The sequence below is a fragment of the Trematomus bernacchii genome, unplaced genomic scaffold (assembly GCF_902827165.1).
Source record: "Trematomus bernacchii unplaced genomic scaffold, fTreBer1.1, whole genome shotgun sequence".
Taxonomy (NCBI): Eukaryota; Metazoa; Chordata; class Actinopteri; order Perciformes; family Nototheniidae; genus Trematomus; species Trematomus bernacchii.
In genome coordinates, this window is record NW_022988043.1 from 4,952,875 (window position 1) to 4,970,219 (window position 17,345).

The 17,345-nt window shown below is 42.3% G+C and overlaps 1 protein-coding gene across 5 annotated transcripts in view; it reads left to right on the forward strand.

Moving 5' to 3' along the window:
• Window positions 1-17,345, forward strand: part of LOC117472635 (tetratricopeptide repeat protein 28-like) — a 172,419-nt gene that overhangs the window by 94,558 nt on the left and 60,516 nt on the right. For all 5 annotated transcript variants that reach the window (XM_034117935.1, XM_034117936.1, XM_034117938.1 and 2 more), the window contains 2 exons: window positions 11,243-11,390; window positions 16,593-16,865. In XM_034117935.1, coding sequence (XP_033973826.1) covers window positions 11,243-11,390; window positions 16,593-16,865 — 421 coding nt within the window. The remainder of the gene's footprint in view (window positions 1-11,242; window positions 11,391-16,592; window positions 16,866-17,345) is intronic.

Below are 17,345 nucleotides of genomic sequence, written 5' to 3' on the forward strand. Positions count from 1 at the left end.
CTTAGGGATAGAAATATGACACTGGAGAACACCCGTAGTATTCTCATGCCCTACCCTTCTTTCTTTTTTCTTCTCTACTCCACACACGATTTCACATCCAATTTTCCCATCTCCCGGTGACGCCCATTACCCTAAGACCCCCAGCTACTGCAGGATCACTGGACTCCCCTGTGAATGTGTCTGCGTTTTGTGTATTTGTGTGTATGTGTGTGTACTCTTATTGATCAGGGTTGTGTCTCTGTGTCTGTGGGCTCCTGCTGCTTTTATCACTGCAGTGTTGAGGCTGGGGAGGAGGGAGTGTGGAACATAGCATAGAGAGCCCCAGGACAGTGTGTGTGTGTGTGAGTGTGTGTGTGTGTAGTTGTGCGCATGGGACAGTATTCACAGCGGGATTTCAGTTGAGCTTTTTCTCTAAGCTCTTATGTTTGCAGCAAGCACAACCATTTGCACAATTAAACAGGCAATCATTTCCGCCTATTGTAACAGTCCAGCAGGAGAAGGGTAACAAGGTAATTCATGAGGAATTAAAGTCAGTATACACAGGAGTGTAAGTGTACAGTATGACAGAGTAAAGTGACCTACAGTGTCTAATGTGAAAAAAACAAGACCACTTTTAGATTTGTCTTTTAATTAGAATCTGTTCTTATGAGCGATTAAAATGTGATGTATGTGAAATCAGTTTAAGGACGCCCCTGAAACACTTCAGTTTATTTTCAGAGGAAGAAAATAGGCTAAATTAGTTCAAGGGAGGGAAAGACTGGCCATGATGAAACCAAGGGAATGTGGTTTATTTCATATTAACGAGAAGTACGGTACTTGCAGCTAAAAATGTAGCGGCCTTATTTTACTCGGAGCAAAGTGAAGGTGAAGCAAGGAGAATTCATCCTTATTTTCCACCTTTCCTACCTTCTTTATCCACAGTTCCCCTTTACTGTAGTTATCTGCTCAGTGGGTGTGGATAGGACTCTTATGATGGATTGCACTACTGGTCCTCTTGAGTGCATGCATGTGAATAAATGGCTGCAGTGTGCACATGTTCCTCCCCTTCTCTCCCTCTAACCTCCATCTGCATGTTTTTTTTCCTTTCCTTTTTCCAGAAAGTTCTCCTTACCACACCTCTCCATCCTTTTCTCTGCTTTTTTTGGACATGTGTGCAGAAATGTATGCTGGGACACGCGTAAATCCACATATGGCTACCCACACAGACGTGCAAACACACTCAGCAGAACGGCTAACACTCAACCATTCCTCCGTGGCCACAGTGATTAATTACTTTTTTACAAAGCAAACAGAGTCCTGCTTGTCCGGATCAATCTTTTCCCCGTCTCGGTGCGATGTGCTGTCACCAGGAATTGTCAAACTCTGTGTTGTATGAAATGAGGGCCACTTTCACCTCTTCCTGGTCCTAAGCTAACCATAGCTTACATTTGATACGCTCTTGCTCTCCTTGCTTCCATGGCTTCACTCTCCCCTTCTTTCTCACCTTCCTCTATATCTCCAGCTTCTTTCCTTGTGATGCAATCCCTTCCTTTGGACCCATAGTGGTTTTCAATATAGCTGTGAGATAAGTGGTCATGTGATCTAATTGTACCTGGTTTATTCGCTGCCTTATGCTTTAATGCAGCATATATAAAACTCTAGCATCAAGCCTCTTTCCATCAATGCATACTAATTGGCATCGCTCTGCCAAGCTGATCAAACACCATTAATCTATTTGTAGTATATATTTGTATCTAAATGAGAAAATTAATACATTCCGCTACTATAGCCAGCTGGATGCGGTGAGCCCCATTGATTGTTGGCACCGACAGTATGACTCATAGCTGTGTGCAAGTGTTTTTATTTGGCTTGCTGTGTGTGTGTGTATGTGTGTGTTTGCCTGTGTGTTTACCGGCGGTGGATTACTTCTACATTAAGACCAGTTGCCAGAGGACTTTTGACTAACACATTTACTTTTTGTTGAACATATTAAGTGTCCACAGGTGGTACGTAAACCTGTTCACTTCATGGAATTACTGGACAGGCCATCGAGTTGCGCAGCGTGCATAGACATAGATATCAAAGCCAGGGAAATACAGCTAACATGATTAGCAGGCGGACGCTATTAGTGATGCATGGTGATGGCCAAAGAACACCAAGAGAACTTGCTGTTTAATGAGCTACTGTAATACAGAGACTGTGCAGATGAGTAACAGGACTATCAGTCAGTGTTATCAGAAGCAGACACGTCCCCTCCGTAGAAGTGTGCCAATTAGCCCTGTTATGGGAGTTGACTGTCAGAATTTCAGTCTAAAATAGTAAGTAGTTGTTGTTGCTATAATGTGCATTACCAGCTTTGTGCTTGTTGAAATGTGCGGCTGCAGTGCATATTTTCTTTCCTCTGTGGGTGTAATAATTCCTGTGAAAATGAAAATACTGTTAAGCTCAACTACATGCCAGATAATTCTCAGTAGGAAAGCAGCCCGGAACCACTATCTTCATTAATAATGACAAATCCACACTGATCCACTCATAATGGTCCTTTTTTACAGCTTCTCATATTTGTCCTTTGCCAGCGATGTGCTGGACCATGTCATATATATGATAAGTAGAGGAGCCTGTCCGTGTGGGACTCATCACACACTTAAATTGGTGCAGCATGGAGTTCATATCGCAGTGTGGACGAGGGGGAATTAGCAAGTCTATATATAAACCCCTGCCGCATGTGTTGTGAATTCAAGTGCATTTATCTGGTAATCGCTGGGGAGATCTCCGTGTGCACAAGCATGGCAAAGCAGTGGCGCTGCAGCCACAACAGCCCAGTATAATGATGCCGCTATTGCACTGGGAAATGGGAAGGAGAAACAGGTCATACACAATAAAGAGCTCTGATAGCCTGGAAGGCAGCAGACATAGATAGTGAACTAGGAAGGAATACCAAGAGGCATCTCTATTTGTCCTTCATATGCTAACTATAGCTTTCTTTCTCGACCTCATCCTCTGTCTTCCCAACTCTTCCTAACTTTAAGATTATGCTAACCCTTTGGGTTACATCATTATTGTGTTTCCTCATCCTGCCCCCTTCTCTCTCCAGTCTTCTCAGGCCTTATTTGAGATTGAACTTTTACTCAATCATGTCAGAATCAGAATCAGAATACCTTTATTAGTCCCACAGAGGGGAAATGTGCATCGTTACAGCAGGAAAGAGCCACAGACAGCTTAATGTTACCTATGTTAAGAAAAAAAGTACTAAGTTATGATATAATAAAAATATAATATAAAAAAGAAAAGTGAAAGAAAAATACTTTCCAAAATACAAATCCTGTAACAGTTCTTAGGATTTAGCAGCCAGGTATATATTACACAGTTATTAATGGCATATGTATATAATTTATAGATTGCACATATAGCACATATTGCACATAGTATGATGGTATTTAACTGCAGCAAGTTACACAATTTACAAGATACAAAATGGAAAAGAAAACACACCTTGTAACGGTTCTAAGGATTAGCAGCCAGTTATAAATTACACAGTTATTAACGACATATATTATTGCACATATAGCACATATTGCACATGTATGACTCCTTACTAGCAGAATCAAAAGCAGAAGGGTATCATGCCATGCCTTTCATTACAGCTCTCCATAAAGGCCCACTGTGAGTCTTTTGAAGTATAGCAGGGCAGCTCGAGAGAAGCCACTCTGCCAGGCGGCCTGTGCTGCTGACTCTTGTTTGATGAAGCAACTTCCCACCAAGACCAGAGCAACCTAATGATCCCAACACAAGTGCTGACACTGGCAAGGGGCTGTGTGTACTGTGTGAGGAAAGTAATGATTTGGTGGACCTTGGCTCTTTTTGGGATCTCCAAACTCAGCAGGCAATGATAACCAATCCCAGAAAACACCTCAGGCTCTCAAATACTTCTTTCCCTTGGCAGCCAATGTTACACACCACTCTGAACAGCTCTCACTTTGTAAAGGCTAAGTACATAGTTTGTGAAAAGATGTTGCATTTTGTTTTACAGGGGCCTCTGCCTCTCACTAGAAATTCAATACATCAGATGGCAGCAACGTTTGAGAAGTGAAGCTCAGAGTGTCACGCTCTGAAGAGACGATGTGAGAGGGTCAGTTGGACATGACTACCCATCCTAATGGCTAATGGAGATGCCTGGTTTCCCCATGTTGAGAACATGTGTCTCTCAGCCAGTGTTTACTAAAAGGAGGGTATTTTTCAGCCATGCTTGAGTTCACTGTCAAAGCCAATTAAGGGAGTACAAATGAAGATGGAGGATGTGGTGCCTCAGGCAAGGAGAGTACAGCACTGGGGCCAAGTAGCCCTTTCTGTCGGCACTGTAGGGCTAAACACATCAGGGACACATATGGTCAGGGCTGCTCATTCAATTGGCTTTGCATAATCAGTACCTTCAAATAACAAAAGGAAGTGGTAGTTATTGTGATTTGTTTTCAATGTTCTGATGATTGATAGGAAGGTCTGTTGTGTCAATTATCCGCAGAAATTGGTGCTCCATAATTGATAACACTTTTTGGTATCAAAAAAAGAAAGAAAAATGTAAGCCTTGTAGGTATATTGTGATAAAGCCTTTTATGGCCACCTCTTGTCTCGTCAGGAAGGAAAGCACTTCTACAGTGTAGAGTTTGCTCTCTTTTTTCAGGTTCACCATCTGGCCTTGATTGATTAAAGCTCCTTTAAGTAATTAATGCCTACTTTAATTGAGAGTCAGCCCCTGTGGCTGTCGGTTTCGTGCGCAAAACTCAGGCAGAGGCGAGCCAAGGATCTAGTGGAGAGGGGTGCGGAAATCTGTTTAGCACCCTGACCCTCTCAGCCTCACAACTCAAGACTCTTAAGATGCTAATGAGAATACAAGTATGCTAGCTGCATCCATGTGACAAATCAGGCTATAAATCATAGAGGAACAGTGTGACATGTTTTTTTCTTACATTGGAATTAACATGCTTGGAGTTAGCTACAGGCATATTGCCATTTTATCTCTTGGTTTATCACTTTCCATTGGTCTGTTTCTTTTGTGAAAACCCTCAGTTATGGTGGACATGCACGTAGCGGAAAGAAAATTGAATTCCCTTTGCCAAACAGTGTATTGTGACAGCATGTCTCTGCACGACCCCACATCTTGCTTCTATTGTGCTGTTTCATCTGTTTGTGATAAATGAGAAATATCACTTTTTCCCTTCCATTTCACTTCAACTGTCACAATGGATGTGCACGCCATGACACTTCCCAGATCCCAAACCATGACCTTCTTTATTGAAGCTTCTCTTTGTCTTGTAGTTATTGTTTTTAGAAAGCGTTAAACCATCCCCCCAGCGAGATAATACAAGACACAGTGAATACAGAGTGCTCAGCATTGATTCCACATACCTGACTATGACCTTTTCGAATCTGAAGTCCGACGCTGGTTGCCAGTTTGATGTGAGCCGGCTAATCGATCCCTCGCAGCCACGAGAGAGTACTAAAATGTCTCTCACGCTGAAGTCTCTACCAGGCATTCTGGATTTTACCTGGGTCTTATTGTCACCACTCACTGAATAATAAAACATTTACCCTTTAATTGCCGGCTCCACAAAGAAAGATCTGTTTAATTTGCTCTCATTAAAGCCATCTAATCTAATGGGCTAATTAAGGGCTTCTGATGGACCAGCAATCACCAGAGTCTACAACGCCCTTAGGGAGGTATACATCAATGCATCATTAATATTTTATTATTAGTATACCTACATGCAGGTTGTAACGTGCTTCCATTTGACTTGCTACGTGGATGTGGAGTATGCTGTTAACATCAAATCTTGTCCAGGGGGGCTCCACAAAAGCCATCCAGGTCAGCATATTGGACATAGCAAAATCCTGAAAATGCACCATTTTTCATCGATTGGCTGGATTAATGCAGAAATCGCTCATTCTGTGTGAGGAAAAATGAGGCTGTCACTGTTTTCTCTCCACTGACACAACACATACACACAGATAAACACACTCACGATCGATGTAGGTCAGGGGTGGTTGCTGGTAGGGTTTGGGCTTATTAGATTGGGGAGAAGGTAATAGACAGGCAGCTGTGTCATGATTCTATCCCAGTGACCCCGGGGCCAGAGGTGTATGTCTGGCCCGAGGCGAGGGGTGTGATGCCCCCACCACAGCCTCTGTGAGGACCGACCTCAGACCTTTTCTGTCCTGGGGGAAAGAGATCTCTGCCTTCAGAGAGGCAACAGAAGATGGGTAGCAACTCCCTGCCTTGGCTTGAGAAACGTACTTTTATACTGTGGCTTTCAGCTTGTCAAGTTGAAGGGCAGAAGGCCCAAAGCAGCAATCATTCCATTTCACTTTTTTTTCCTAGGTGTTCCTAGCTAATTTGTCATGGCCGACAGTTATCCTTGGATATTAAATTAAGCAGTTGACATTTTGTGTACCCTGCGAATCGACTGTGTCACCTTGAAAGTGCAGAGGCAGAGATTTGCAAGGGATGGCGGAGGCACACGTCTGAAACCCTGGCCGACACATGACATTTCTGGGTCACATTGGAAACCACGACAACGGCACCTATAGTTAAAGAGCTAAGAAACAGAGGAAGAAAGGCAGCAATCCCTTTGTTCCTGTCACACCATTAGTGTTAATCTGATCCCGGCGTTCTTGCCTGTGTGGAAAGCTGATTTCAAGTAATACAGCTTTGTTTGAGATGGATGGGTGGTTTTCTTGAAGGGTTATTGATGTATTTTTCTTCAGTTTGTATTTGTGTCTGTGTGTGTGTGCAGAGTGTTTGCAGCCCGCTGTCCCTATTTGATGGTCTGATTTGGGTTCCATTATGTCGGCAGCGGGGTTTCTGCTGAGAGTTGTCGCATTGGCACCAACTGCTCTGTGGGTGATCAGAAACCATCTGCAGCAGGCGTACCCTATCACACCACAGCAGCGAAGGGTGTGGCTCGATCTCAACGGAGTTTACGCGGCTTCTATTGATTTCCGCATTTGAGAGTATCTCTATTATTGTTGATCACCGATCAGGACACAGCAAGCCTTACAAGTCCTTGGGCTACTGGAGCACAGCTGGAGCAGACAGTTCAACGACAGGCAGCCTGAAATGTGGGCAAGGAGTTATGCTGTTTGTTTAGAGAGAATTAATCGTTTGAGATTGTTTGTTTAAAATTGTACGACTCTTAAAGTGTGGCAGGAAACAGATCCAGCTGTCTGTAAATACACAGACTACATGGGCGGGTTACAGTGCCCTTAATACAAATGATTTTATAAATGACCATGGCAATTTAACTTCTTGCTAGAAATGACAGATTCAGGATAGGGTAAACAAATAGATTAGGCAGGTCTTAGTATGCGTTTTGACTTGGAAGCACTTTACACATCGCATGGTGCAATTTACATTACATTTCATTTAGCTGACGCTTTTATCCAAAGCGACTTACAATTACCAATTACAGGGACATTCTCCCTGGAGTAACTAAGGACTAAGTGCCTTACTCAAGGGCACACTAGTGGTGGTGTTCCTGGCGGGATTTGAACTCACAACCTTCCGATCTTCAGCCCACCTCACTATCCATTAGACCACCACTATCCCTTAAATGAACTTAGCTGTAGGAAACATTTATAGGCTCTTGGATATATAAAACAATCTGTTGACACAACATCTGTGGAAGACCTTTCATTTTTGTCAGCATTTATTCTTTTTTTTCTTGCAAAAAATAAAAATAAACCTTTTCAATACACTCGATTGTGTATCAGGCAGGATCTTGAGTGTGCACATAGCCCAACAGTATATCTACCTTGCCATATGCCAAACCATACTCCTGTTGTTTATATCCATTTAGCACAGCTATTCAAAATATATTTTCAATTAATTCTTCCACTAAGCCTGTTAGCCCCAGAACTAGAACAAGGATAGACAAGTGCAAACAGCAGACTTGCCCCCGGGGGTTGAGGACACCCCTGGGGCTACAGGGTACTGAAGAGGAGCCTAAGAAGGAGGCAAGGACATATGTGGAGACATTAATCTGCTAACAGGAAAGGAGCATCTAACAGCTGGTCCTGCGCCAAACTCCAAATCTTAATCTTGTCACTTTCTGTTTAGCTGCTCGGACTTTGGGTCTTATTGTGAACCACAGCGCTGTCACTGAAAGAAAAGCGCCCAATGTATTATCGTATGTGTGTTGTTAGAGAAAAGGGAGTGTATGCGACTGTGCATGAGACTGTGCATGAGCATGTGTGTGCACATGTGTGTGGAGAATGTTGGATCCCCGCAGTGTGTAGCACAATGTACCAGTGTGAATAACTTCTTCTTTGCATCATTTCCCTCTTCAAGCATAAAAACATGAATATTTAAAACTACATCAAACAAGCATTCATGAAATATTTAAATGTTCGAGAAACAAAAAAAGCTTTTATCCTCTCTCTTATTCGTATGTGTTTTCTAGCCTCTCTCTTTCTCTCCCTCTCGATTTTGCTCACACATGTGCACTAGCACTCTCAGATTTTACCCACGGGTGACAACGACAAACCTTCGCACTCGATCCACTCTTCTGTGGTATCAGCACATTGCTGCTTTAAATAGAGGAGGCAGCAATGCAAGAAGGATCAATAATTTACCCTGGATTGAATTTCAAGCAAAACAATTTGTTTTGAAGTTTTAGTTTGTGGGTGTCATGTTTTACAAGATAGCTAACAGATGCATCACATTTCAGGAGAGCCTGTGAGAACTGAGTCATTCGCTAAAATCAGTTTTTTGCGAAGAGAATAATCACCGACTTGGAGCATATTGTAATGTAACTTGTTGATAGGGTAAAGATAATTTGTGGAGCCCTGTATTTTTCCTGTAATGCACACCCCCCTCCTTCCACTGTATCTCTATCTCTCTCTCTGCCTAGCTAAGAGAGGCTATGCTAATCACTGAAGCAGCAGCTCCAAGCAAATGCTGCTGTGTTTTTAGAAAAGATCCTGTTAAGTGTGAATTAAGAAAATAGGTTGTGTAGGGGTACAATCTTGCTCTCTACTCTCCCACAATGCCTTATGCCAATAGCATAGCCAACCTTTTGGTGTTATATCTGCAAATCTGCATATTTGGTGCTTCCTTATGCTAGCATTCATCTATAATGAGCCCACTGTTTTATAGGAATCATTGGTTGAATTGACTTGTTGGATTAAGTGTGTATGGCTTTGTGAAGCTACATGATGTGTGTTGAAGGCTCTAAGAGATTAATGGAAGAAAAAGAATCCTATAAGGCTTCACGGCACATTGATTCTGTCATTTCTGCCGTGCCTCTTTCTTTTATGCATTTATTCTTGTGCTTGTGTTTGCAGTATTTGAATGCACTCCACACAGTCTATTCTTTTAGCCTTATGTAAGACAGCATATAGGGTAAAATAAAGGGATTAAAGGAGATGGCATTTTTGTTGGAAGCAAGCCTTATTTTTATTTTTTTCCTCTCTTTTCCTCTTTGTGTTCTCAGTCAGGGCACGCTGTTCAAAAGAATAGAAGAAAGATCACTGGGTGAGCAGTCATATTGTAGGCTAAATCTAATCAAAGGGAGAAGTGCTTTTAAATGTCTTTTGTTCCCTCAGGCAAAACGTTTGTGGGCCTCCCTACTCCAGCCAGTGCGTCCTGCCCAAACTCCACTACCACTAGATGCAATTAATATTGAGCGGATACCCTGGCCTGCACTCCCCTTATATAATAACAGTGTTAGAACAAAGGTTAATGCTTTGAATCTAATCTCTGTCCTCGTCATTTTCAATGGAGTTGTGATGCAAGGGAAGGGAGATAGAAATGAGGAGGGGGGCAGCAGGTCTGGAGAGAGATTGGTAGTCAGTGGGGGGCTCAGACGGAAGAAAAATTAATTACTGGTCTCTATAAATTCAATGTCATGTCTCATTTTCTTTAATCCTCCCCGCCTTTTTTCACTGCCGAGCTGTGCTAACAGAGAAGCTTGGGAAGACTAATGAAAAGGCCTCTTAGATGCTAATAGCAAATTAGCCCTGGTGTCACTTTTGGAACTGTGAGTGGAGCGACTGCCAGCTCAGTGAAGAGGTAGACCAAACAGCTGCCTGGACTGCATGCTATACACCGACAAAAAACATTGAGTTGAAAAGTTAGGGCACTTTTTTAAATGTTACACATATTTTGTTGTTTCGTTGCCACACACCATTCTCGTCCTTTATTCTCCCTTATTCTCGGCTGCTGAAATCAGGCTTTTCTGACACACAAACCCAGATACGACTATTCTGAGAGAGTCTGGTGTCTCTGGGGGGGATTTAGTGGTTTGGATCGTGAGTTATGAGTTGGATCTTGTTCCATTTCTCTTTGCTGCTTTTTTAAAACTGGACCAGACTCAGGTTTAACAAGTCACTAAGATTATTTTCTGATCAGGCTTCAGACACAAAAACATGAGTCACAAACTTGCTTGGATAAAACATCTATTTTCTCTGCCGAGTCCAAAGGAAAAAGAACACACTTATTGATGGGGCTTTGGATCCCAGAGACGGCGTCTGTTTTAGTTTTCAATCTGAAGAATGTTCCAAAACAATTTAGTCCCTCACAGAAAGATACAGTATGTCAGCACTTGCATGCAGTTTATATCTCAGTTGTGCTGAATTATTATACTCGCAACAATGTGACTCTCTCCGCTCTGTGAAAAACAGACTGGATGACAAATGTAGTTAATTTCTGTCTGTTTGTTTGAAGAGTTTTTCACATTCCAAAACATGACACATCTGATGTAAAAATATGGCATAAACAGACTCCGGCCAGTTGTGTTATTATTTTACAACTTTTACAAAGGGAATGAATAATCTGAAGAATTTATGGGTGTTGTTTTTATTGAGCTACAAACCGACTTGAGTAAGTAGCTCTCTCTCATCTCCTTTTTCTTTCCTTTCTTTTTACTTTCTTTCTCACACAGCCCAAGAGAAAACCAAGTTCTTTACTGCTTTGCACTTTACTCCCACAGCGAAAAAGAACAATATCGAAGAGAAAAACAAAAGAGAAGGCAGCCAGCCAGCCAACATCTGCATTTATGTAAAAACATATAATCCAATTAACACATACAAAAAAACAGTGATCGCTCTATTAATGGAATACAAAGGAGAGAGGTGCCATGTTCAGAAAACTACTCATGTGGAGAAAATGCAAATGGCGTGAAATGAGTGTGTCTGGTAATGTGTTTGTATAAAGCTGCATGCTGTGGCACTAGACAGGAGGCTGATGACTCTTACCTTTCTCTCTCTACAGGCATACTTCCGACAGGGTGTTGCCCTTCAGTACCTTGGTCGCCATGCCGACGCACTGGCCGCCTTCGCCTCCGGGCTGGCCCAAGACCCCAAGAGCCTGCAGCTGCTGGTGGGCATGATAGAAGCCGCCATGAAGTCGCCGTTACGAGGTGAGTTGTAACTGATTTAATTCATGTCTGTGTCAATCAATTGTCTTAAAAATATGTCTGGGTTTTTTACTGAGTATATATTTTTTTAGGTTAACCAACTACCAAGTAGAGTACCTCCCTTTTATTGTAATCGTTAGATCCTTAAAGTCATAAAAAGATGTGCTTAAAGCCAAATCCAGAGTCCAGATTTCCCCTCTCCATTCTTTTGATTTACGCGAGATTTGCCTTGAAGCTGCAGATTGGAGGCGCTTTATCCAGTTCGCTTTAAACATCCATGGTCTCAAGCCCCCAGGTAGTGCGCTCGGCATTGAAGCACATTTCTTTCATAGTGGCCAAACGATGACACTACAACTTCCGTGCCATTGGGCCCAAAAATTATTTTTCCAAATGACTGGAGAATCTGCGTTTATTTTAGTTTGAGGTAAACCAAATACCGAGTCAGACACTTGAATAGCCTTTCTTTCAATCACTAGGTCCTACGTGTTGTTAAATGTGCTTAAAGCTTTAAACCACAGTTCCAGAGTCATTTGAATGACCTGAGACCAGACGTGATGCTGACGTGAGGGAGCGGATTGGAGACGGGGCAAAAGGAAAATGAAAGTGCGCATCCCTATTGGCCCAATGAATGCGGAAGATTGCATTATTCAAGAGTCAGGCCATTTAGCTTTAGGCACCACTGAACAACTTTCATAGAAATGAACAGGGCGCCGCCTCCAACGCTTTATCTAGTTCTCTTGATAAATCTACGGTGTGTCTGGGTGTCACTGTCTCTCTGCTTCACCATCTCCACCTGTTTTTTCTGCTGTCTCTGAAATAATCCTCACTCTGTCAGTCAATAAGCCTGTTGTGGTGACTTTACCTGTCAGGTTTTGTACCCTTTCAGCAGACAGGCCATCTCTCTATCTGTCTGTGTTTCTGTCTTTGTGACTGGCTGTCAGTGTCAAGTACTTACCTCGGGAATTTGAGGCCTGACGCACATCTTATTGTCAGACGGGCTGATCACACTCACAGATAGCCCGTTATCTTAATGAGCATCCAACACTAATGCTATTGTCTGCGTGTGCCCCTGTATAAGCCTTTTTCCTCAAGCTGAGTGGATTTGTAAGTAGTGCATTCAAGCCAAGACTGTAACTAAAATGCGTTCTTTCTGTTTAACATTAATATCTGTTGTATCAGCCGACTGCAGTGACCTGATTGTCCATGAGTAATCAGTATGGGCCAGCCTAATGAGCCTCAAAATAAACCTGGCAACAATTTTGGCTCAGATGACCACTGCAGAGAATGTAATATTCTTCAGATCTGGATGGCACCGGCTGCCAAATTAGACCGAGTCATCCTGCAGTCTTGCTTTGTCATCGTCTCTTCACCACTGTGCTAAAACTGCATCTGGGGAAAAATGTCTGGTTTTATAATCCAAAATTTGCTGAACTGAACAATGAGATGAGCAGCTCTGAAGGGCTTTGTTTGGTGAGGAATCCGTTTCCCTTTGATTGAAAATAATATTCTTGTGCAAATGCAGAAGGAAAACAGAATAAAGAAAAATGGGCCCATCTGAGCGGCATTGAGTGTATAATCCTGACACTGGAGCCAAAACAAGAAAAGGGTTTGGGTGCACGCCCAGAGCTGAGCATCATGGACCAGAATGGGTCCTCTCTGTAGGGCAAGACCAACATTCAGCCCAAGCCATTTAATCTCTTAATTGTTTACCCTATTTCCCACGGTGCAAAGCAACCAGCAGAGGACCTAATCCAAGGTGTGTCGAGGAGAGGTAGCTAGGTCAAAGGATTAAGAGCAATGATCCTCTCGCAGGGGCTCCTGGCACAGTGGGACGATAATCAATGTTACGCCAGCAAACAGGGAGGATAATCAGTGTTACTCAGCCAAGGTCCCCTGATAAGTAAAAGGTAGGTGAGCATTGCTTTCTTTCCTTTAAGGAGGAGGAGTGCCAGTGTTTGTCGACCACATACTCATCCCAGAATTCAGCTTGATTGGCTGAGCCACCGAATGAATTACAGTTGCCATGCCAATGCCAAAGCTTTTAGAACATTTCCTTTAACACCTTGAGCCAAAATATGGCTATAAGGCCATTTACATAAAGTCATTGTACTCCGCTGGTTTTAACCTTCTTGGTATGGGTTGTAACTACATTGCAATTACATTAAAAGAAAAGTGTAATCCATTTGTAATTACACTTGTATCTCTTATACTGTAGAAGTTCTGCAAACACAACATTATTCCCATATGTGTGTAGACTCAATGTTGCCTCCATGTTGCCAAGAAAGAACTGATTGTATCTAGCTGTGATTGCAGTGTTCACTTATCTCTGTCATTTATCTTACCGAAAAACATCTCCAAACACTGTGATGTTTACAGTCCCACGAAGAGCACCTTTGTTTATTTTCTGCCACAGAGCAAAGGGATGCATCTGAAGACAGACATACCAAATAAATAAATCAGAAGGACAAATAATAAACCTCAGAGAACTTTATCAAGGCATATTTCTTCAAGGACACAGTGTGAAACAATTCATCAAAGCTTGCCTTGTTTCGACAGTAAGGTTAATATATTATATGTATAATGCCCCAATTCTTAGAGTGTCATATACAATTCAACCCAGACACACACTGCCACTCCATGATTGCATAGATGAAGGTTTCTTCTCATTATTTTAGAGTCAAGCAGCTGTTGTGCTCTCATGCGATTCAAACTGTATCTCCCATAACAAAGGGGCTCTCACACTGGTGGAAACTGCTGCAGTCTTTTCTTACTGTACTGTATCTGTCTCCCTGACTGCCACCTCCAAAAATCCCCTGCAGCGATATTATCCCCAATTCGTTAGCATTGTCCATCTGGATCATTGGATGAGCTGTGGGAAATCAGCGTCTCACAGTTCTATATATTGGAATCTTTGTTTCATTATGCATGGTATCACAGGGGCAATAGTTTTACCATTCATCCTGCTCTAGTTCTGTCTCTCATTTAGCTGCTTTGGGCCAAAAAGACTGCAAAGGGTCCATTAGCCGTTAATTATCGGATTGTTTTCCACATGTGCTTACTGAAAAGGTTTTCTTTCTTTCAAAGATCCCTACAGATAAACCATAGAGGAGATGGTTCCCAGCGTGGCAGTTATTGATCCTGGCTGGATCATTTCCCATTAAAAACATTGTCCTTAAACTGGAGGATTTGGTGCCTGTGTTCATTAGCATCTGTCCTACTGAGAAGCCTTTGAGCAAAAGTGCTTTTGATTATTAAAACATAAGCACAAGATGGGCCGTTATTTAACTTTCTCCGACACTTAACCCCCCTGGAGACGACATGAAAGGGGAGAATTTGATGGATCATTTAATTATGACATTATTACTTATGGATAAGGGGGATAATGTCTCATATTTATTTAATGGTCATCAGATCCAATAAAAAGACCAAAACGTACAATGAATTGATTCTTCTTACAACAGAGTCTGTGTAGCCCAAACCTAATAAGGCATGTACCATAAAGCTCCATAGTCCAATACTATAAAAAAATACATAACCTCATAGCCCAACTTTTTTAGGAAACTATCAATCCCCGTTTTCAGTGTAGTTTGTGGAACACTAGCAAATACAGGAGAGAGAGTGCATCAAATGTGTTTTTATTTACATGAGATTTAAACTCTTTGACATATTGCAGGTATTTTCGTATATGAGAATACTGTCATTACAGTGAGGTGTGGTCCTGGTTGCAAAAGCATAAGCTTAAAAGCCTCTCTGAAAAGAGGCAAGAGGAGAAAGATGAGGCTTAAAAACACTCTGTTATGACTTTCTGTTAGCAGTGTGCATATCAATGAGGTGAAGTTGTAATTCTTGCTTCATATCTTGATACAGTAAACACTTTAGCATTTGACTTGTGTGTCCGGTGTGTGTGTGTATGTGTGTACATGCCTGTTTATGTGTGTGAAACAGCACGAGCCGATGTTGTCATAACAACCTGCTTATAAATGCAGCAGCCATGACACCTTTTAAAAAAAGGATTCTCCCCGTGTTTTGATTTATGACTCGGCTCTCGGTGTCACTATGAAGGCAATTACAAGCTATGAATGAATATTATATGCACGCACTGACTCCGTAAGCACGACATTCTGCCAAGTGCTGGAACAGAAGCATTGCTCTTGAAAGAGCATCATCAGTTATGCTTTGGAGTGCTTGTGTGAGGAAGCATCTCATATTGTGTGTGTGTGTGTTTCTGTGTCTAGGTGATTTAGAGTCTGTGCGTGTTTCTATTAACTATTGTGCTTATTCACTTGTTCTGCCTAAATGTTTCTCTGAACAAATGAAAGATGTGGTTTATGAAAGCTTGTGCCTTATGCTGCTTTTTAGACTACACACATGCATTTTCTCTTAAGAGCTTTGACCTAATTAGTAGCAATCCTGCTCAAAATATTTGCAAATACAGGGCCATGAGAATTAAGCATCCCCCAGATACCCTCCTATACTTTACAGTACATGAATGCAAATATAAACTGACACACAAATGCATCAATAGACACACTCGCACACAGTTGGGCATGCCCCCCTTCCTGTTGTTCGATGTTGGTGTCTGCCAGAGGGCTTTGTAATCTGGAGGGGCTGTGGATCCCAAATCCCGCGTGGCCCACCATTGATTTATGTCATTGTGTGCATTTTCAGCCTCTTCAAAGGTCACCTTGTGTGTCTCCTTTGCTCTGCATTCCTCTGCTGCAGCTACTGTTGAGCATTAGCTGCATTAGTTTCCCCGTCACTCTTTAAACTCGATCTCGAAACCCACTCAGCCCTCTCTCAGTATTCCTCTCAAACAACCATATCAGCTGTCACGGAGAGAGTGAATGGAATTTGTGGTTTCTAAAGACAGTTGCCCACAATGATCTAAACTTGTGCAATTTGTATACAGTGTCGTTGGAAATTGCCTCAGATTACCCCAGTGGAGGGAACAGAAAATGCCTGATATCTTGTTTCAATGTCAAATTGTCAGTATAGGCCGCCACTCAGCCAAACTCCAGCGTACGCTTATCCAGGCAAAACACAACAACGACTCAAGAAAAGTAGAATTCAGATAAACATGTAACACAGTGACTACGGTAAAAGTCAGATATTGTTGTCAGTCACCACATCAGAACAAGGTTATGTTTTCACAAATTTCTGGGGCCTGTTTCTCATCTCCGTCTTACTCATGTCCTTCCTGTGCAGAGTCTCTGGAGCCCACCTATCAGCAGCTGCAAAAGATGAAGCTGGACAAAAGTCCCTTTGTGGTGGTGTCTGTGATTGGCCAGGAGCTGCTGACAGCGAGCCACCACACAGCCTCTGTTGTGGTGCTGGAAGCCGCTTTGAAGATCGGCACATGCAGCCTCAAGCTCCGCGGCTCCGTCTTCTCCGCCCTCAGCAGCGCCCACTGGTCCCTGGGCAACACAGAGAAGAGCACTGGCTACATGCAGCAGGATCTGGAGGTGGCCAAGACCTTAGGTAAGAGGCATGAACTGGAAAATAAGGATTATAAATGTAAATTAGTGCTTCAAATGATGATTCTTTTTTTCTTAAAAGTGCAGAACACACATTCCCAGAGCCAAAATTACCCTCTTAAAGTTACTTGATTCATCCAACAGTAGACAAATCTAATTTTATGCAATGTACAGAGATAAAGAACACATTGGCCGCTGTAAAGCTCAGTGGTTACTACTGGTTCGAATCTGGCCTGTTCCCTTTTTGCGCGTCATTCACTCTATCTCCCCCTTTCATAACTGTCACTCTCCAATAATATAATCTGGCCCAATAAATCTTTAAAAAAAAATAAAAGCCGAAAAGTAGCAAATCCACCACTTTACACCAGACAAAAGTATGGTTAAAATGTCATTTTCAACAGACATTGCTGTTCTCAACAGGATGAATCCTGTCTTTTAATCCTGATACTGTCATCAGATCAGAATTTGATCCTATCACAGAGCA